The sequence below is a fragment of the Camelus ferus genome, chromosome 22 (genome assembly GCF_009834535.1).
Source record: "Camelus ferus isolate YT-003-E chromosome 22, BCGSAC_Cfer_1.0, whole genome shotgun sequence".
NCBI classification, from domain to species: Eukaryota; Metazoa; Chordata; class Mammalia; order Artiodactyla; family Camelidae; genus Camelus; species Camelus ferus.
In genome coordinates this window covers 26,505,956-26,524,183 of record NC_045717.1, presented here as the reverse complement: position 1 = coordinate 26,524,183, position 18,228 = coordinate 26,505,956, and the positions used below count along the sequence as shown (strand labels likewise).

At 59.6% G+C, this 18,228-nt stretch overlaps 2 protein-coding genes and 1 long non-coding RNA gene across 3 annotated transcripts in view; 1 reads left to right on the top strand and 2 right to left on the bottom strand.

The window, feature by feature from the left end:
- LOC116659079 overlaps positions 1–2,020 on the bottom strand; it is a 20,231-nt gene extending 18,211 nt beyond the window's left edge. The window contains exon 1 of the long non-coding RNA XR_004314381.1: positions 1,904–2,020. This is a non-coding gene — a long non-coding RNA (uncharacterized LOC116659079). The remainder of the gene's footprint in view (positions 1–1,903) is intronic.
- The window catches only part of APC2 (APC regulator of WNT signaling pathway 2), a 25,882-nt gene extending 11,143 nt beyond the window's left edge, over positions 1–14,739 (top strand). Inside the window, 5 exon segments of the mRNA XM_032466111.1 lie at positions 2,415–2,554; positions 2,951–3,028; positions 3,148–3,264; positions 3,591–3,805; positions 7,324–14,739. Coding sequence (XP_032322002.1) covers positions 2,415–2,554; positions 2,951–3,028; positions 3,148–3,264; positions 3,591–3,805; positions 7,324–12,289 — 5,516 coding nt within the window. The 3' untranslated portion in view covers positions 12,290–14,739.
- On the bottom strand, positions 14,694–18,228 carry C22H19orf25 (chromosome 22 C19orf25 homolog). The gene is made up of 3 exons (XM_032466116.1): positions 18,131–18,228; positions 17,796–17,927; positions 14,694–16,504 (listed from the first exon to the last, which is right to left on the bottom strand). The coding sequence occupies exons 2-3, from the start codon at positions 17,923–17,925 to the stop codon at positions 16,278–16,280; spliced, it is 357 nt and encodes a 118-aa protein (XP_032322007.1). The 5' UTR covers positions 17,926–17,927; positions 18,131–18,228; the 3' UTR covers positions 14,694–16,277.

Genomic DNA, 18,228 nt, shown 5'->3' with positions numbered 1-18,228 from the left:
CAAAAATCCCGTCAGTGTGCTCAGCTTGACTCTAATGGTTACAAAATGAGGCAACCACTTCTCACCCAGCATGTGGTCAAAGCGCCCAGTTTTGTAGGATCTCATTGTGGCCCCTACCCCGTGTAGAAACGGGTTCGAACCCAGTGGAGGAGAGCTTTCTGAAGGGGCGGTTTTGTCCTGACTTTTATTTATATATATATAGTGGAGGTACTGGGGATTGACCCAAGGACCTCAGGCATGCTAAGTGGGAGCTTTTCACTCTGTACCCCTGAGCTATACCCCGCCTCCTCCAGGGGCATTTGGAATAACGGACACTCTAAGAGAGGAGACGCCTCGAGTCTCCCCCCACCCCAGCTGGGGGTTTATCCTCTGGCTGGATTTACCTACAGAGGCGCAGAGAAACAAGCAAGGCAGCCACCCACCCAAGTGACACCCCCACCCCGACACAGCAGGAGTGCCCGACGGCAGGGGGCTGGGGTCGGACGCAGCGGCCCTTTAGACAGACTTCTTCAGTTCTCCGCGGGTCAACGGGAGGACAGTAAACCCAGAGAACAGGGGCTGTCCTCCCCGCCAGCGATGAGGGGCAGGAAGGAGAATTTCCAGTTTCATGGCAACCCCTTCTGACAAACGCACACTAGGAACACGTGCCCCTTTCACGGGATAAAACAGCGGTTCTCACGGCGGGGTCCCGGGGCCCCTGGGGGCTACCAAGGTCCTTCCAAGAGGTCTGCAAAGTCACTGTTATGTGGGTAAGCTAACAACCGGCCTTTTCCATGCTCGTTCTCTCATGTGCACGTGTCCAGTGGGGTTTTCCAGACCCTCCGACTCTGAGGACCCCTGGGCTGCGCGTTCTGGGGTTCAGAGGTTTCTCCATTTTAGTTTCTAGTCTGGTAAATTTTGTGAGCTGTAACCCACCTGAACGAAAACTCTCTGGGGTCCTCAAAAAATGTTCAGAGTGTGCAGGGGTCCCAAGACCAAAATGCTTGCTTGCCACTGGTGGCCAGGGCCCCACTCAGGTGAGCAGTCCCTTGGTTCCCGGAAAAGTGCTCCACCCATAGCTCAGCTCAGTTCACTCTTTTTTTTTTTTTTTTTTTTCTGTTATTTTTTTCCTTTGTGTGGGTTCCCAGGAGTGGAGTTTCTACATTAAGAAGCAAAAAGCCTTTGGAATTTCCCCCCCTCAACTTCTAGTTATGTATTTAAACATTTTTAAAACTGTGGTAAAATGCGATTGTGGTAAAATGTGTATGTATTATATAAATGTGGTAAAATGTATAAAATTCACCATCTTAGCCATGTTTAAGGGCACAGCTCAGTGGCATTAAGTACATCCATGTTGTGCCAGCAACCCCAGCACTTTTCTCCAGCACTTTCTCACCTTCCCAAACTGAACCTTTGTCCACATTAAACACTGACTCCCCCTCCCCCTCCCCAGCCCTGACAACCAGGAGCCCCCCTCTCTGTCCCTGCGGACTGGCCTGTTCTGGACGTCTCACATCCGTGGACTCACACGCTGTGTGTCCTTCTGTGTCTGCTGCTCTCCCTGAGCACCGTGCTCTCGGGGTCCGTCCACGCGGGAGTGGGCGTCAGGGCTTCTCCCCTTTTTGTGGCTGAGTGACCTCCCACGTGGGGAGGGACACGGTGTGTGTCTGTCATCTGTTGATGGACCCTGGAGTTGTTGCCACCTTCTGGCTGTCGTGACTCGTGCTGTGCACGTGCATGTGTGGCTCACTTTGGGAGTTTTCTGGTTTGTGTGGCTGCCTGCCTTCCCCAGGGTGCTCCTTACCGGCAGGCCCATCAGCAAAATTGCTTGTCCAGCACAGGAGGAGCCATTGCTGAGTAGGGGGTGGGGGTGGCAGCTGGTGTTTTGGTTCCTGCGGGTTCTTTCCTTTCTACTCACGCTGACCATTCTCCTCCCCAACATTCATTCTCTTTGTAAAGTGAAAATCCTTTTCCTAGTGAGTGAAGAATTGTGTGTGCAGGTCACAGGCACCCGGTCCTGCCCTCAGTGGCTCATGGTCTAATGGTCTTAGGGGCTTCTCATCTGGGGAGTCACGGGGCTTCCCTGAGCAGGTGACTCTTGAGCAGAAGGGGACCCAGGAGACTGGGTGAATAGCAGGGAACAGCATCCAGGCACAAGGAGCAGCATGTGCAAAGGCCCCGCAGATGAAGTGTGACTGAAGGCTGAGGGCAGAAAGGAGGCGAGTGTGGTGCTGCAGGGCAGCCTGACTGGTGGTAGGCTGCCTGGAGGTGGTGTCCCCAGAGTTGGGCTTCAAAGGTGAACCTGGGGGAGAGCTGATCTGGCAGTGGGATGGAGGGGAGGATGTCTAACCAGATGAACTGTGTGGGCAGAGGCTGGGAGGAGGGCAGGTGGTTTGGGATGCTCGCCCGCCCCCAGCGCTGCCGTGTCCCCCCAGGTGGGCTGCAGGCCGTGGCGGAGTTACTGCAGGTTGACTACGAGATGCACAAGATGACCCAGGATCCTCTGAACCTGGCCCTGCGCCGATATGCTGGCATGACACTCACCAACCTCACCTTCGGGGATGTTGCCAACAAGGTGCCTGGGCAGGCGGCGGGGCAGCAGCCCCTCAGGTCTAAGCCCCCTTTGTCCTCATCCCTGCCTCAAAGTAGCACTGGGAAGTGGGGAAAGGTGTTCCCAATTTACAGGTGGGGAGACTGAGGCCCAGAGCCTCCCTCAGGCAGGACTGCCTGCCTTGGCCGCTCTGCTGCTGCCCCCAGAGGGGCACCTCTGGGTAGGCGGGGGTTGGGGTGGGGCTGGTGTCTGTGCCTCCGGAGCCTCAGTTTCCGCATCTGAAGGGCGACTGCTCCCTCCCCCTCCCCCGTGATGGTGAAGATGGGAGGTTGGGGTCCAAATGCTAGCACACAGTAAGTACTCCATTAGCGTGGGAGGCGGCCCTCCTGCCGCAGCGTGACTTTCCTGCGTCACCCACAGGCCACGCTGTGCGCCCGCCGGGGCTGCATGGAGGCCATCGTGGCCCAGCTGGCATCTGAGAGCGAGGAGCTCCACCAGGTACCCGGAGGGTGGCCCCTCGGTGTAGTGTCCGCTGCTGGCGGCAGGGTCAAGGGCAGGGGCGGGGCTGCCTCTGGAGCCTGGCCCAGGCCCAAGGTTCCTGCTCTGCGCCTGCGCAGGTGGTGTCCAGCATCCTGCGGAACCTGTCCTGGCGGGCTGACATCAACAGCAAGAAGGTGCTGAGGGAGGTGGGCAGCATGACTGCCCTGACGCAGTGCGTCCTGCGAGCCACCAAGGTGGGCGCCGGCTGGGGCGCTGGGCTGGGGCCGGGGGAAAGGGGGCCGCCAAGGCTGCTAAGCGCGAGCCAGGGGGCAGGTAGGCACTGGCGGCTGGTGGTGAGTTCTCTGCCTTGGGAGGAAATCAAGCCAAACCACCTGCCACTTGGCAGGTGGTCCAGGCCTGGGGCTTCCAACCAGGGGATGGTGGATCCCATTACTTTTTACTTTTACTTAAAAACGCGTTTGGGTGTTATTTGTCGCTGCCTCAATGGGGAGGGTCCCTGCGGTGGGGCTGGGCCTGGGGCCCTCACTGCTGACCCCCTCCCGCTCCTCCCTGTGCCCAGGAGTCCACCCTAAAGAGCGTGCTTAGCGCCCTGTGGAACCTCTCAGCGCACAGCACGGAGAACAAGGCCGCCATCTGCCAGGTGGACGGCGCCCTGGGCTTCCTGGTGAGCACACTGACCTACAAGTGCCAGAGCAACTCGCTGGCCATCATCGAGAGCGGCGGCGGCATCCTGCGCAACGTGTCCAGCCTCGTCGCCACCCGCGAGGACTACAGGTCGGCCCCGCCGCCCTGGGGGCAGCACGGGGAGGGCGCGGGGACGGTGGGCCCTTGGGGCGGGGGCGGCTTGCGGTGGGCCGGTGCGGAGGGCCGCCCTCCGTCCTCCTGCAGACGGGTGGTCCCGACCTGTCCCTGGGGACTATTCTAGTGTAAACATATCCCAAATATTACATGGGCTACACGGAGACTAAATTTTACGTTAGTTTAGTAAAAATACATGCAATTTTCTAAATAATATTAATGAATATTTGTTCTTCATGAAAATATTATTCACTGAGTAATATTAATAAGTAAACACTATTCTTTATTAATATATTTATTATTTAGTAGTTAACATTTATAATAAGTAATGCTTCTAATGTATGCAAATACATAAATCTTTTTAGTGTAAGTGTATCCTAAAGATTGCATGGGATATACTTGTACTAAATTTTAAATCAATTCATACAAAATATATGATTTTCTAAAAAATAATATTCTTTATGAAAATAAATACAATATTCACTAAATAGTGTTAATAAACATTACTTGAATAACAAGCATTTATTACTTACTAGGTAACAATAATAAATAATGCTTCTAATGTAGGCAAATACATATGTTTTTTAGTGTAAGTATATACCAAATATTGCAAGGGATATACTTACATTGAATTTTCCTTTATTCAAATAAAAACGTACCATTTTTTTAGATAACAGTAAAGCTTATTATTTATTAAATAAAATATCACTTAAGACTAATAATAAGTAATGCTTCAATGTATGAAAACACTTTTTTTAGTATATCCCAGGATATACTTGTGCTAAAGATTTTATCAAAATAAAAATTTGTTTGCAAATCAGTGTGATACACTGTATCAACAAAAGACAAAAACCACACAGTCATCTCCATAGATGCAGAAAAAGCATTTGATAAAAGGCAACATCCATTCATGACAAACACTCTCACCAAAGTGGGTAGAGAGGGAACATATCTCAGCATAACAAAGGCCATTTATGACAAACCTGCAGCCAGCATAGTGCTCAGCGGTGAGAATCCGAAAGCCTTTCCGCTAACATCTGGAACAGGACAAGGACGCCCACTCTCACCGCTTCTAGTCAACACAGGGCTGGAAGTCCTGGCCACAGCAACCAGGCGAGAGGAAGAAAGAGAAGGGGTCCAAACTGGAAGGGAAGAGGCAGAACTGTCCCTAGACGCAGACGACATGATGCTATAGACAGAAAGCCCTGAAGGCGCCACGCAAGAACGACTAGAGCCGCTGAAAGAATCCAGCAAGGCAGCAGGACGCAAGGCAACGTACAGAAATCTACCCCGCTTCACACTAACAGTGCAATGGCAGGGAAGGAGAGCAAAGAAACAATCCCTCTTAAAAACTGGATCAAAAAAGTACTTAGGAACACGCCTGACCGAGGAGGTGAAAGATGATGCACACCCTGAGACCTGGCGAACACTGACTAAGGGAGTTAAAGATGGCTGAAAGGAATGGGAAGACACCCCATGCCCTTGGATTGGAAGCGTTAACAGTGGTAAAACGGCCGTGCTACCCAAAGCAACCCTTACAGATTTAATGCGATCTCTATCAAATTACCCAGGACATTTTTCACAAAACTAAAACAAATAATCCTAAAATTTATATGGAATCACAAAAGACCCAGAACTGCCAAAACAATACTTTTAGGAAAAAGAACGAAACTGGAAGCATAGCCCTCCCAGACTTCTGACAATACTGCAAAGTTACAGGAGTCAAAACAGCATGATGTTGGCACAATAACAGACCTATGGATCAAGGGGCCAAACAGAGAGCCCAGAAATAAACCCACACACCTGTGCTCAGTTACTCTTTGACAAAAGAGGCAAGATTATACAATGGGGAAAGGACAATCCCTTTGGCAAGAGGCGCTGGGAAAGCTGGACAGCTGCATGCAAATCAGTGACGTTAGAACACTCCCTCACGCCATACACAGAAATAAACTCAAAATGGCTTAAAGACTTAAACATAAGACAGGACACCATAAATCTAGACAAGAACACAGGCAAAACATTCTCTGACATAAATCATAGCAGGGTTCTCCTAGTTCAGTCTACCCAGGCAATAGAAATAAAAGCAAAAACAAACAACAAAGGAAACCATAAACAGAACAAAAAGACAACCTACAGACTGGAAGAAAATACTTGCAAGTGGTGTGACTGACAAGGGCTTCACTTCCAGAATATACAAACAGCTCATACAACTCAATACAAAGAAACAAACAACCCAATCAAAAAACGGGCAGAAGACCTACATAGACATTTCTCCAAAGAAAACATCTAGATGGCCAACAGGCACGTGAAAAGATGCTCAACATCCCTAATTATCAGAGAAAAGCAAATCAAAGCCACAGTGACGCATCACCTCACACCAATCAGAATGACCATTATTCAAAAATCCACAATAAACGCTGGAGAGGGTGTGGAGAAAAGGGAGCCCTCCTACACTATTGGTGGGAGTGTAGTTTCGTGCAGCCATTATGGAAAACAGTATGGAGATTCCTTAAAAAACTAAAAATAGGCTTGCCGTATGATCCAGCTATCCCACTCCTGGGCACACACCCAGAGAAAACTCTAATTTGAAAAGATACATGCCCCCTACTGTTCACAGCAGCACTATTTACAGCAGCCAAGACATGGAAGCAACCTAAATGTCCGTCAGCAGAAGACTGGATAAAGAAAATGTGGTGTACATACATATATGATGGAATACTACTCAGCCATAAAAAAAGAATGAAATAATGCCATTTGCAGCAACATGGATGGACCCAGAGATTATTAGTCAGACAAAAACAGATATTATATGATACCACTTATATGCCAAATTTAAAATATGATGCAAATGAACTTACTTACAAAACAGAGACACAGAGAAAACAAACTTACTGTTACCAAAGGGGAAGTAGGGGGAAGGGATAAATTAGGAGTCTGGGATTAGCAGCTACAAACTGCTATATACAAAATAGATAAACAACAGGGAACTACATTCAATATCTTGTAATAACCTGTAATGAAAAAGAATATATATTATGTGAAACTGAGTCACTTTGCTTTACACCAGAAACTAACACAACATTGTAAAGTCAACTATGCTTCAATTAAAAAATTTTTTTCAATTTATTAAATAATGCTAATAAATTAATAAAAAGTATTTTTTAAAGCAAGCAAAAATCAGTCTTTAGCATACCCCAAACATCACAAGGCTTAGGTGCATTAAAATGAGATATACTAGAACTATTCACTTTAAAAGATAACCATTATTTTTTAAAAAGAGAATTATTGCTATGTTAGCATTATTTTATTTAATAAGTATTTCATTGCTATTAATAAATAAAAGTTTTAGCACAGCCCATTTGATATTTGAGATATACTAAATATTTAATCTCTTTCCTGAAATTCAAAGTTACCTGGGCACCTCCTTTTCGCTGCTGGTGGGATGCGGGCGGTCCGGGCGGGGCAGCGGGTGGGGCCTGACCGCTCCTCCACAGGCAGGTGCTGCGGGACCACAACTGCCTGCAGACGCTGCTGCAGCACCTGACATCGCACAGCCTGACCATCGTGAGCAACGCGTGTGGCACGCTGTGGAACCTGTCGGCCCGCAGCCCCCGCGACCAGGAGCTGCTGTGGGACCTGGGCGCCGTGGGCATGCTGCGCAACCTGGTGCACTCCAAGCACAAGATGATCGCCATGGGCAGCGCTGCCGCCCTGCGCAACCTGCTGGCCCACCGGCCGGCCAAGTACCAGGCGGCCGCCACCGCCGTCTCCCCCGGCGCCTGCGCGCCCAGCCTGTACGTGCGGAAGCAGCGCGCGCTGGAGGCCGAGCTGGACGCGCGGCACCTGGCCCAGGCGCTTGACCACCTGGAGAAACAGGGCCCACCCGAGGCCGAGGCCGAGGCCTCTTCCAAGAAGCCCCTGCCGCCCCTGCGGCACCTGGATGGCCTGGCCCAGGACTACGCCTCTGACTCGGGCTGCTTCGACGACGACGACGCACCCTCCCTGGCCACCGCCGCCGCCGCCGCCGCCGCCGCCGCCGCCGCCGCCGCCACCGCCACCGCCACCGCCACCACTGAGCCTGCCAGCCCCGCGGTGCTGTCCCTCTTCCTGGGCAGCCCCTTCCTGCAGGGGCAGGCGCTGGCCCGCGCCCCGCCCGCCCGCCGTGGTGGCCTGGAGACAGAGAAGGAGGCCGGCAGGGAGGCAGCAGTGGCGGCCAGGGCCAAGGCCAAGCTGGCGCTGGCGGTAGCACGGATCAACCGGCTGGTGGAGGACATCTCGGCCCTCCACACCTCGTCCGACGACAGCTTCAGCCTCAGCTCTGGGGACCCCGGACAGGAAGCTCCGAGGGAGGGGCGTGCACAATCCTGCTCCCCTTGCCGGGGGCCGGAGGGTGGGCGGCGGGAGGCCGGCAGCCGAGCTCACCCGCTGCTGCGGCTCAAGGCGGCCCACGCCAGCCTCTCCAACGACAGTCTTAACAGCGGTAGCACTAGCGACGGGCACTCGAGGCCCAGCCAGCTGGCGGCGCTGGTGGAGCACCGAGAGGGTCCCTTGTGTAGCCAGGAGCGGCCGAGCCGGCTTGACCTCCACCTGCCCGGCAGCCAGGCTGAGCCAGCAGCCCGGCACAGCGTGGCCACCGATGCCCAAGTGCGCACCATCAAGCTGTCACCCACCTACCAACACGTGCCACTGCTTGAGGGCACTGCGCCCCTGGCATCTGGGGCCCGGAAACAGGCCTGGCTGCCCACAGAGGGCCTGAGCAAGGTCCCCAAGAAGCTGGTGGCCGAGGCCACACCTCTCTGCCTGTCCCGCTGCAGCTCCCTGTCCTCACTGTCTTCGGCCGGCCACCCGGGCCACAGTGAGGCTGGGGACCTGGACGACAGTGATTCGTCCCTGGAGGGGCTGGAGGAGGCTGGCCCCAGAAAGGCAGAGCTGGACGGGGTCTGGCGAGGGCCGGGGACTGCCTCGCTGCCTATGGCCATCCCGGTGCCCCGGCAGGGTCGTGGGCTGGGGGTGGAGGATGCCACACCCTCAAGCTCATCTGAGAACTGTGTGCAGGAGACACCGCTGGTGCTGAGCCGCTGCAGCTCCGTCAGCTCGCTGGGCAGCTTTGAGAGCCCGTCCATCGCCAGCTCCATCCCCAGTGACCCGTGCAGTGGGCTGGGCAGTGGCACGGTCAGCCCCAGTGAGCTGCCCGACAGCCCCGGGCAGACCATGCCGCCAAGCCGCAGCAAGACGCCGCCACTGGCCCTGGCACCACCAGGTGAGCGGGAGGCCACCCAGTTCAGCCTGCAGTGGGAGAGCTACGTGAAGCGCTTCCTGGACATCGCCGACTGCCGGGAGCGCTGCCGGCTGCCGTCCGAGCTGGACGCGGGCAGCGTGCGCTTCACGGTGGAGAAGCCGGATGAGAACTTCTCCTGCGCCTCCAGCCTCAGTGCGCTGGCCCTGCATGAGCTCTACGTGCAGAAGGACGTGGAGCTGCGGCTGCTGCCCCCGGCCGGCCCCGAGCGCGGCCGCGGCGGAAGCGGAGGCCCAGGCCCCCACCTGACTGGGCATCGCCGGCTGGACGAGGCTGGTGTTCGCCTCGAGGGGCCGACATCCACTGACCAGGAGCTGGAGCGGCTGCGTGACTGTCTTGGTGCAGCCGTGCCTGCCCGGCTCCGCAAGGTGGCCTCCGCATTAGTGCCTGGCCGCCGTGCACTGCCTGTACCGGTCTACATGCTGGTGCCTGCCCCGGCCCGGGAGGATGACTCCTGCACTGACTCGGCCGAGGGCACGCCGGTCAACTTCTCCAGTGCCGCCTCGCTCAGCGATGAGACGCTGCAGGGACCACACAGGGACGGCGGGCGTGCAGATGGCCAGAAGCCCGCAGGCCGCACCACCCCCACAAAGCAGCCTGCAGGACACCAGCACAGGGCAGGAGGTATGGGCCGGAAAACAGAGCAGCCCCGAGGGGCTGGCAGGAGCCGGGCGGGGCTGGAGCTGCCCCTCCGCAGGCCCCCGAGCACCTGCGGGGACAGGGAAAGCTCGCGCCCAGGTCGGGCACGTGGGGATGGGGCCCTGCAGTCTCTGTGCCTCACGACACCCACCGAGGAGGCGGTGTACTGCTTCTGTGGCAACGACTCGGACGAGGAGCCACCCACAGCAGTGGCGGTGGCGCCCCCACGGCGGGTATCCGCCATCCCCCGGGCGGTGAAGAGGGAGCGCCTGGCTGGTGGCAGGAAGGAGGCACAGGTCGCACCCAAGGCCATGCCCACGGCCGCGCCGCCCGCCAGGGCCCAGCCCAGCCTCATTGCTGACGAGACGCCCCCATGCTACTCCCTGAGCTCCTCGGCCAGCTCCCTCAGTGAGCCTGAGCCCTCCGGGCGCACAGCCGGCCGGCCCCGAGCCCCTGAGCCAGTGGCTACCAAGGGTGGGCAGGACAGCTCCCCCAGCCCGCGGGCCGAGGCAGAGCTGCTGCGGCGCTGCATCGGCTCAGCCATGCCCAGACGCCGGCCCCAGGCCCCCGGCCCGCGGCATCGCCAGCCCCGAGCTGCGCGACCAGAGGAGCAGCCGGCAGAGGTGCACCAGGAGCATAGCGAGGAGGCGGCAGGCTCAGACCATGCCTCAGACCTGGACAGCGTCGAGTGGCGAGCCATCCAGGAGGGCGCCAATTCCATCGTCACGTGGCTGCACCAGGCGGCCGCGGCAGCCACCCGCGAAGCCTCGTCCGAATCTGACTCCATCCTGTCCTTCACGTCGGGGCTATCAGTGGGCTCCACCCTGCAGCCCACCTTGCATGGGAAGGGGCGACGCCCAAGGGCAGAAGGCCAAGCAAGCAGTGCTGTGCGGCCAGAAAAACAGGACGTGGCCTTGGCCCAGCGCAGCGGTGGCCCGGAGAAGCCACGTGGCGCTCAGAAGACTGCATCCAGGGTGCCAGCCGTGCTCAGGGGACGGACGGTTATCTACATGCCCAGCCCAGCAGCCCGAGCTCAGCCCAAAGGTGCCCCCGGCCCCCGCACTGTGCCAAGAAAGATGGGAGCCCCAAGCCCCGTGCAGCCAGCAGCTCCAGCCAAAGCCCTCGGCCCCGGGCAGCAGCGGTCTCGGAGCCTGCACCGGCCTGGCAAGACCTCGGAGCTGGCGGCACTGAGCCCCCCTCAGAGGAGCGCCACACCGCCCGCTCGCCTGGCCAAGACCCCCTCATCGAGCTCCTCTCAGACCTCCCCTGCCTCCCAGCCTCTGCCCAGGAGGTCGCTCCCAGCCACCCAGGCTGGGGGGCCCCTGCCTGGCCCTGGGGCCGCTCCGGTGCCCAAGACCCCCGCACGGGCCCTGCTGGCAAAGCAGCACAAGACACAGAAGTCGCCGGTGAGGATCCCCTTCATGCAGAGGCCTGCCGGGCGGGGGCCGCCACCCCTGGCCAGGGCGGCCCCAGAACCCGGTCCCAGAGGCCGGGCAGGGGCCGAGGTGGGCCCGGGCACCCGAGGGGGCCGCCTGGGCCTGGTGCGCGTGGCCTCCGCCCGCTCCAGCGGCAGCGAGTCCTCCGACCGCTCGGGCTTCCGGCGGCAGCTGACCTTCATCAAGGAGTCACCAGGCCTGCTGCGCCGACGCCGCTCTGAACTGTCCTCGGCCAAGGCCACCACCCCTGCTGCCCAGGCCGGCTCGCCCCGCCGTGGCCGGCCTGCGCTGCCTGCCGTCTTCCTCTGCTCCTCGCGCTGCGACGAGCTGCGGGCGCCCCCCCAGCAGGCCCCGGCCCCACAGCAGCTCCCCGCAGCCCGGGCCAGCCCCTGCGAGAGGCCGCCCCGGCGCACCAGCTCCGAGAGCCCATCGCGCCTGCCTGTCCGCACACCAGCGGCCCGGCCCGAGACGGTCAAGCGCTACGCTTCTCTTCCCCACATCAGCACGGCCCCCAGGCCCAACAGCGCCGCCCCCAGGCCCGCGGCTGACCCGGCCCGCCGCAGCAGTGACGGGGAGGCCCGGCCGCTGCCCAGGGTGGCTGCGCCGGGTACCACGTGGCGTCGCATCCGGGACGAAGATGTCCCGCACATCCTGCGGAGCACGCTGCCTGCCACCGCCCTGCCCCTGATGGGCTCCTCGCCCGAGGAGGGCCCGGCTGGCCCACCGCAGCGCAAGACCAGTGACGCTGTGGTCCAGACAGAGGACTTCGCTGCCACCAAGACCAACTCCAGCACATCTCCAAGCCTGGAGAGCAGGGAGCCTCCCCAGACCATAGCCGGCGGCCCCACCTCCCTCCTTGGCAGCGACGTGGACGGGCCCAGCCCTGCCAAGGCGCCCACCCCTACCCCCTTTGTCCACGAGGGCCTAGGGGTGGCTGCAGGGGGCTTTCCTACCAGCCGGCATGGCTCCCCCAGCCGCTCAGCCCGGGTTCCCCCCTTCAATTATGTGCCCAGCCCCATGGTGGCAGCCACCGCTGACTCTGCCGTGGAGAAAGCCCCTGTCCCCATCCCCACCAGCCTCCTGGAATAGTGGCCGCCAGAGCTGGCTTTCCAGAACATCCTCTCCCGGCCCAAAGCGGTCTGGAGGCCCCGAGGGTGGTCCCAGGGCCTGCCTGCCCACCCAGTTGCCCGCCCTCTGAGCCTCACCCCTGCCCACATGGGCCTCACAACTCACACGTAGACGCTTGCTTCTGTGCCGGGGAGAGGGGTGGGCACTACGGGAGGAAAATGAGCGGCAGGCTGGACCTCAAGTCCCTGCTAGAGGTGGTCCCACGGTGGACCACCCTTCTAGCTGGGGCTGTCCTCAGCAGTGCCCTCCAGGGCTCCCAGCCCTGCTGGGCCAAGGATCAGCATGACACTCCCCTCCCCAACCTCGGGAGCTGCAAGGGGGTAACGGTGCCCGCTGAGGTGGGGGACAGGGCTGGGGAGGGTGGCACCAGCGGGAGCCTGCCAGCTGGGGGCTGCGGCAATGCAGGCACAGGAGGAAGCCTGTAATTACAGGCAGGGCCGTAATTTGTTAATAATGGCTCAGCTGGTTTGTTTGCCTTCTCAGCCCCAGCTGGGGGTGTGGAGAGGGGTGCAGCTGAGCCCAACAGAAAGGCAGACCCTGCCCCAGACAGAGACAAGTAGGGAGCCTGGAGACTGAAGGTGGGGGTTGGGGGAGTGCGGTCGCGACCCAGGGCACCCCTGCAACTGGTAAGGAACAAGCAGAGGGGGGTGTGTGGACAATGGGTGGGCTCTGGCTGACCTGGGCAGGCGAGGTCGGTCAAGATGCCCTGGTGGGCAAGGTACCAACGGGAGGGGGCCAAGGAGAGTCAGCTGTGACCCCAGCAGGACTGCAACCCAGGAGAGGAGGTCCCGGCAGACACCTGCCCAGCCACTGGTCTTTCCTTTTTCAATCTTATTCTCCTTTCCAAGGTGAGGAGCCCTGGGTCTGGGGCTCCTCCCTGTGGGATAGCGTGGCTGTGGGATCCAAGGCGGAGCCTGCGCCCAGCCTTCGGACTGTAGGACCTGGAGCCCTGGAACCACAGCCGACAGATGCTAGAGAGCTGGTACCAGCCAAGGCAGGGAGGTGGACAGCAGGCCTGGAGGCCAGGAGAGGCCGCACCCCAAGGCAGGTGTGTGATCCTTCTCCACCCAAGCACACCTTCTGTAGGAAGAGCTGATGACCTCTTCCCTGCAGAGCCTGGCTCTGCGCCGGAGCTGCTCTGGGCCCGCGGGTCTGCCATCACAGCGGCCCCACAGAGCTGCTCCTGGGGGCTGGGGGCCAACGTCCTTTCTCTGGGAGGAAAGGACATGGGGTTGAGTCAAGAGGTGCCGAAGGAGCCGTCTCCACCCACGGGCACCGCTGTCCCGTCCCTCGGACACTATGCTGCTGCCGCCGCTTAGAGCGCACATGGACCACGCTGCGTCCCCTCCTGCAACACCCCGTCCTGCAGGACAGACTCCAGGGCTCTGCCTGAGGGGCCAGAACAGGACACAGGACCAGAAGGGCTGCGGACTGCACCAAATGCTCCTTCTTTGATGGCGCCCACAGTGGGGGCCACTGGGGAGTCTCCCCGGGGAGCCGGCAGGCAGCAGAGGGCACTGGACCTGGGGGCTCCAGGCCAAACTCAGAAACCACGGTTCCTGTCCCCATCAGCAGCGTCACGGCAGGGCCAGGTGGTCTTCCAGGCTTCCCAGACTTGGGGGCTACAGCCAGTCTCCCCCTTGAAATGGGTCCCCACCCCAGCTGACCCGGCTGTGGGGGTGGGGTGGGGCAAGCCCCACACCATGAGACCCAGAGCAGTGCTCTCGCCGCTGTGTGCCTGTCTCCCTGCGTGGGCCGTGGGGAGACCTCCCAGAGCTACCTCTCAGGCAAGCAGAGCTGTGGCGCGACTGGTGGCAGAGGACCCTCCCCGGCTGCCCCTCTGCCTGCCCTCTGTCCGGCCCTGGGCATTCTCTCCACAGGCAGGGCCCGCTCATCCTCGTCCAGCAGCCACTTCTACCTTCTCCACCCACGGCAGTGGGGGCCCAGGGGCCTGGGCAGAGCAGATTCCTGGAGAAGACAGCTCTGGCAGTCACTGAACAATCAACCTGAGGCCAGAGCTGGGGGACTGAAGTCTGATGATCCAAATGCTGCCCGTCAAGCCCTGACCCCTCAGGACGCTGCTTGGCCACCTGGCCACCTGTCAAGGGGACACGGGGCACCCAAGCTGGGGACCTCAGCCCAGGGGCAGATGGACACCCCGAGCTGGGTGCTGAATTCTCAGCATTACCTCACCCACACCGCCCAGCCGGCTGCAGCCCGAGCCGAGCTGCCGTGGTTCATCCCCTGCACCCGTGTCTCCATTCAGTCCTGGGCCTCCCCAGCGTACACACTCAGCTCCCTGTACATACAGCCCCGCCTGTCCCCCCACCAACTGTAAAGCCATCATCTGGTAGGAGGCTGTGGAACCAGGCGTCTCACGCGCACCTTTAATAAACAGCTGTCAGATCGCACTCCACACTGCCCGTGGTGCTGCCCTGAGATGGCGTGGCTGGGACAAGGGTCAGGAGGGGTAATTCACAGGCCTTTCCGCCTGGCCAAACCCGCCCCAGGTCCAATGCTGCCTGCAGAACCCTGCTCCCCAGAAGAGCGAGGATGGTAGGGCAGAGCCCAGAGCCGGGCCGGGGTTTAGGGAGAGCACCCATGCCAGGCACAGGGGGACGGGTCTGGGGAGGAGGTCAGCGGAGTGACCTGACCCTGAGGGGCTCCAGAGAGTAAATAGTGTCCCAAAGACAGGGGTCCTCACCCAGAGATGGGGCCGGGCAGGGAGGGGTGATGCACCCCAACCAAGGGCCAGCTGATAGCAAACTGACTCTGGACGAGGCAGCCTGGCACCTGCAGCTGCAACCAGAGCCAGTCCTGCCCTGTGCGAACACCTGTGCACCCCAGGTCATGTTTCCTTTTCTGGGGAGTCTCTCAGGGTTGAGCAGGCACCCTTTCTTTAGGGAAAGAGCAACACCTCCTGGGGCGTGTAGCGTCTCCCATCTGAGGGCTCTGCCGTGGTGGGGCCCAGTGCTGCCCCAAGCTTCCAAGGAACCCGAGAAAGGACTGGCTCACAGAGGCACCATTCAGGCGACCAGACATGGGGATTTCACCTGAGGGGCTCAGTGGGGTTGTCCACCACAGGCCTGGCCCCGGGGCCACCTCCCACAGATCCACTGCTTCTCTGGTCTTCATGGGATTTGTTTTAGGGTGAATGCCCTTTTCAAGATTCTTTCCTGCCCCACCGCCCACCTGCCCACAGGTGGAGTGTGCAAGGAGTGGGGGCAGTGAGGTGAGGGCTCCGGGCAAGCAACTGACCATCCCATCCTCTCATGGGAGCCCAGGCCTCGCGCCCCATAAGACAGAATCCTGCAGTTGACGGACAGACAAGTGTCTGCCCTGAGGGAGTGCCCACGCCTTAGATGGGGTGCCCGGGGCCCCGAAGAGTGCTACCCAGTCCCTAGGGCTCATCTCAGATCTGGGCCCCGCAGGGCCATTGCTCCTCACAACCAGGGCCACCATGGGCAGGGGAGGAGACTGAACTCCCCCATCCTCTCCCGGAATCTCTGGGGGCCCCCAGTTCATATACCAGAACCAGAGGGGTGGGTTCTGCCAGCTCAGCTGAATGGGTGATCAGTGAAGCAGGGTGCCCGAGGGGAAGGAGGGGAGGAAGGCTGGACCGGCCCTCAGGTACTGGGCCCACAGGAAGTCCAGTCCAGGCTCCACGGCTATTGGGCCCCAGGAGAGAAGCTCTGGGGTGAAGGACATGTGTGCGCCCCAGACCCACCCTCAGAGAGGGGCCCGACCAGCTGAAGCCCACTGCCCCTGCCGCAGCCACACACCCTGGGCAAGCTGCGTCCCCTGGGGTCTCTGGTGTCAGGGAGACGTGCCTAGGCCACGGGAGAAGGGAAATGCAGAACCTGCTTCTGGGACCCAGGGCTCATGTCTGAGGTGTGCTGGTCAGGTGTTCAGGGGAGGACCCAAGGTTCTGCCGAGCCTGGGGGCCAGGTCAGCCTGAGGAGGTGGCCACAGTGCCGGGCAGAGCCACCTGCCCGACCTGGCGAAAGTCGCGCTCCAGCTTCTGCCCGGCTTGCTGCAGCTCCTCACACTTCTGCTTCAGCCGGGTGCCCGCCCGGCGCAGCCTCTGGTTCGTGGCCACGTAGACCCGGCTCTGCTGGTAGAGCTGCTCCCGCTGGGCCTCTGTGTCCTCGGCCCTCCCGGAGGGGCCTGGGGAATCTGGGGACAGGACATGACAGCATCACTGCCCGCTGTACACGGAAAGAACTCAGTTCACCCCCCAGAGAAAGCATGTGACTGAAGAGGACAGGTCACAGGGAAAAAGGCCTGACTCCACTGTCCCCTGGCCCTGCCTTGGGGTGGGCTCCAGTTCCTGGAAAGGGCATTGACCCCATGATGGAATCACAGAGCATGACGGCTCTCATCTGTACTCCTGAAACCTCTCCGTGGCTGTGCAACCTCGTGATGCTCAACACTCAGGGAGTCGGAGGGAAGCAAGGAGGGCGTGACACGCACTTCTCAGTGACCCGCTCCCCAAAGGGCACGCCTGTTGAGCGGGAGATGGGGGGTGGGGCAGAAAGAGCACAGGCTTCAGGGCAAACTGGAGACACATCGAGTTCCCCTCCACTCTGCCTGGTCCCCTGTCTCTCGACAGGCCTGGAAACCCTGGCATTCAATTAAAAATCACCTTATCACCTGCCTTAGTAACAGGGCGGGAAAGCCTGACAGCGCACAGGGAGGCCAAGTGTGGTCCCAGACACAAACACAAGCCAGCAAAGGAAGCCACCTCTCCCCTGAAGTGGGCCCTGGCAGTGCCCAGGCCCCGGCTTCCCCAACCTCGTAATGCCAGGGACCTGGGTCCATGATTCTTAGACTGGGGCTCAAGCAGCCTGGGAGGACCCAGCTGCAGTCGCGGAAAAAATGCCACTTACGTTCCACGGGCTGCCCGGTGCAACATAGCATTCCGGGCGGGGAAACGCCCTCCAGCTGGGCGGTCCCGCGCACCACCGGCCAGGGGTGGCTCCTGGACGCTTAAACTGTGGCCACGTGGGGCAAAGAATTGAATTTTCTACTATTACTTAATAAAACAAAATTTCCCAAAGCGTTTCTCACTCTCTACCTTCCCAGGAGACTTATATGTAATGTCTCTACCCACTAGAATGGCCTGAAGGTAGGCATTTTTATCTTTTTTGTTCACCTCTCTGCTTCAATGCTTAGAACAGAACCTGATCCGTAATAAGCTCTTAATGAAGGTTTGTTAAGTGAATAAATGAACTTCACAGAGCAGAACACAAAATTCACCGTACAACTGTAGGCGTGACCCTGTAGTCACTTAGCTGATTCCATCTTCTGTACAAGGGGTGAACACGCTTTTTCTGTAAAAGGCCAGGCAGCCTCTGTCCTGACTACTTAACTCTGCTTCTATGTCTTCAAAGCAGCCAGGTGCCTCCCCCGCCCCTTCCTGCTGGGGTCTCGAGGCCGCCTCTCCCCTGCTTGGCCTAGGCCCTACCTTCCTGGGCCAGGGCGCTGAAGACGGGGTCCTCGGAGGGGGCCCCGCGCACGTCCTCCAGGATCTGCTCCACCGTGGGGGGCGCCGGGCGGGTGGGCAGCACCACGCGCTTCTTGGCCTTGGAGCCCATCCCTGGAGGCGGGAGAAGGGAGCGCTGACCCGGCTGTTCCTCCCGCCCAGCGAACTCCTGCACAAGCTCCGGGGCTCCGCTCCCGGCGAAGCCCGCCCTGCCCCACTCCTCCCAGGGCCGAACAGCCCAGGCACAGGCGCCTCAGAGTCCGGCTCCACCCAAGCCACAGCTTCCCCCAAAGTTCCCGGCGCCACGGCCGCCCCACCTAGGAGCGCGCCCCAAGCCGCCACCGCGGCCGAGCAACCACTTCCGGTTCCGGTCGGAGCGCGGACCCTCCCTATAGGCACGTGACGCACACTTCCT